The sequence below is a fragment of the Orycteropus afer genome, unplaced genomic scaffold, assembly GCF_000298275.1.
Source record: "Orycteropus afer afer isolate SDZICR_OR568_19922 unplaced genomic scaffold, OryAfe1.0 scaffold00166, whole genome shotgun sequence".
NCBI classification, from domain to species: Eukaryota; Metazoa; Chordata; class Mammalia; order Tubulidentata; family Orycteropodidae; genus Orycteropus; species Orycteropus afer.
The window spans coordinates 2,099,650-2,102,360 of NW_006921753.1; the positions used below are offsets into that span (position 1 = coordinate 2,099,650).

General features: G+C 39.9%; 1 protein-coding gene across 1 annotated transcript in view; it reads left to right on the forward strand.

The window, feature by feature from the left end:
• MYH15 (myosin heavy chain 15) overlaps positions 1-2,711 on the forward strand; it is a 214,061-nt gene that overhangs the window by 200,411 nt on the left and 10,939 nt on the right. Inside the window, 1 exon segment of the mRNA XM_042781754.1 lies at positions 1,215-1,312. Within this exon segment, the coding sequence (XP_042637688.1) occupies positions 1,215-1,312 (98 nt within the window).

The window sequence follows — 2,711 nt, forward strand, 5'->3', positions numbered from 1 at the left end:
AAAAAAAAAAAAAAGAAGAAGCTACTCACTGTTGTCAAGTCGGATTCAGCTCATAGTAACCCCTCCTTGTCCTTCTGAGGCAATATCACTACAGAGTAGATTGCCCAGCCTTCCTTCCGAGGAGTGGCTGGTGGGAAGTAGCAGTCAAGAAAGAAAACAATATATATTTTGCATTAAGCAAATCTGCAGCAAAAGAACTCTTTAAAGTGTTAAAAAGAAAAGATGTCATTCTGAGGACTACAGTACACCTGACCCAATCCAGAAGAAGTAGCATCCAATTATTTGCCTCCAAAATGCTCAAACTGGGTGCCGTGAATTTGATTCTAACTCATGACGACCCATGCATGTCGGAGTAGAACTGGGCTCCAGTTTTCAGTGGCTCATTTTTTGAAAGTAGATCACCAGACCTTCTTCCAAGGTATCTCCAGATGGACTTAAACCCCTAAACTTTCAGTCAAATGCTTAGCTATCCACACCATCCTGGGACTCCTTCTTGTCTCTTTAGCACTTATCAATACCTATCATACTCTACATTTTACTTCATTTTGCTTATTTGCTTCCTTTCGTTGGAATGTAAGCTTATACAAGGAAGAGATTTTTGTCTGTTTTATTCACTGTTGTATTCCTAACACCTAGACTGGAGTCTGGTGCATCATAGGCATTTGAAAGAATGTTATGTTAACCTTGTTCGAACAATTTTTTAAACCTGCAAACAGATTGTGCTACAGGTTTTGCATAAAGCAGGGATGCAGGGCTACATGTGACCAAACACAGACTCAGGACCTGATTTCTTTAAAGAGCCAGTACTGAACAGGGAGGAGGAAGCTTAAGATTAGGTAGTATATTGGCTGAATCCTTGAAGTATGTTATCTGTAGCTTATTCTCTATATACACTTATATACATTCATATATGTACACAAAAGTGTATGTGTGTGTAATTTTGTAATCTAAGAACAGCAGCTTGGTGTATTTGAATGGATTAATTTTTCACATCTTTCAGAGTCTAAACAGTCCTTTCATGAACTCACATAAGTTTAACCAACTCATTTTTGGCAAAGAAGTTTTCTCAGAGAGGTTGCCTTGTTTAACCCCTAACAGGGATTGCTAACACATCGTCCTTTGACTTATTTCAAATTATCATGTACACTGGCAAATGCAGTGGCAGCCTTGTGGCCAGCATGTGCTCAGAGGTCATGGTTTGGTTGCAAATCTGTGAGCTGGAAGGTGAACTGGAGGGCAAAGTCTTGCACAGTGTGGAGGTCCAGCGGGGAGCCCACAGATTTAAGCGATGATGCATCAAAGAGTTGACCTAAGAGGTACACTAGGAAACTGTTCCCTGTTTGTCTGTCAACACTCTATTCCTGTAGAAATGTGCTACTTCAAGCCTGAACCGGCCTTATCAGTCTCTGCAGTTCCTTCTCCATCTTTGTTCTCCCTCAGCGGTAGACACTGACTCATGAGCGCTCCTGTGCTATTAGTGGTTTGGGTTGGTCTCTTTCCAGAGCCCCTTAGGAAACAGAATGTGAGCAGCAAGTTGCAATTAGAAGCGAAAAGCTATTTATACCATCCTTAATTTTTCGCACTTTGCAACATAGGATATTTCAGTGAAAAGGCACGCTTATTTTAGTCACTCATTTCTATAACACCTTTGACAGTACTAATGCAAGGTCTGCGGGTCTGGATTCTGATTCCTGAGGCTGTGTTGTTGTCAAAGACTTCAGAATTTTCCTCCCTTGTAGCAGGAAGGATAGTGTTGATAAGAAAGCAGAGCACATCAGAAGAATCGTCTTATGCTAATTAAGATAAAATGAGCTACTTGCACAGCTCTTCTTTACCAAATAAGTAGCTTTTTTCTAAGATGAGTTAGTCTGACGCTTCCTTAGACCATGCTAGGTTTATCAAAGCCACTGAGGAGCAAGCCCAGGGTATGTGTAGCTAAGTGAATACCTTGGAACCTGAAATGAATGCTGTTTTACTCCTCTTTGGAAGCTGCCTTGGTTGAGGGTGCGAAATGATGCTTGTTAATAAAGTCTGGGTTTTTCTTGCTTTTATTTTCCCATTGATTATTCTTATTGTTCCCTTCTGTAAACAACTTCATTATAGAACAAAACCCCAAAGCTGTACTTTTTTGGTATTCATTGTTCCAAGGAGTGTATTCTTGTTCTGTTGTGTTTTATCTTTGTTTCTTCATAGCAATGACCTTAGTATTTTCTCTGTACTAGTATGGAGGTGTGTTTCTTGATTTCTTCCAAGTGTCTGCACAATACTTAGAGTGTTGTTGTTGTTGTTGTTATGTGCCGTCGAGTCAAAACCCGACTCATAGAGTAGATCTATTCGATTGCACAATGATTTTCTGCCATCAAATCAGATAACAATTATTGAGCACCTATTTTATGCAAGCTATTAAGTTAAGTCCTATAAGTTTAAAGAGATGGTAAGGGCCTTCCCCATTCCTTGGTATCAATACCTGGTTTTGAAATATTCAAGAGAGATGCTGAGTGAATTCAGTCTATCTTCCTCTAGCATCAAAACAACCATCAGTAATAAGAGATAGAGAGTTTTATAATAGCACATTCATAGCTGCCAGTGGTAAATGTCATTTTAAAAGGTGCACAGATATGGTTTTCATTTCCTAGGACAAATTCAGGAGCTCTGGTAGCATAGTGCCTAAGGCACTTGACTGCTAACCAGAAGGCTGGCGGTTCAAATCC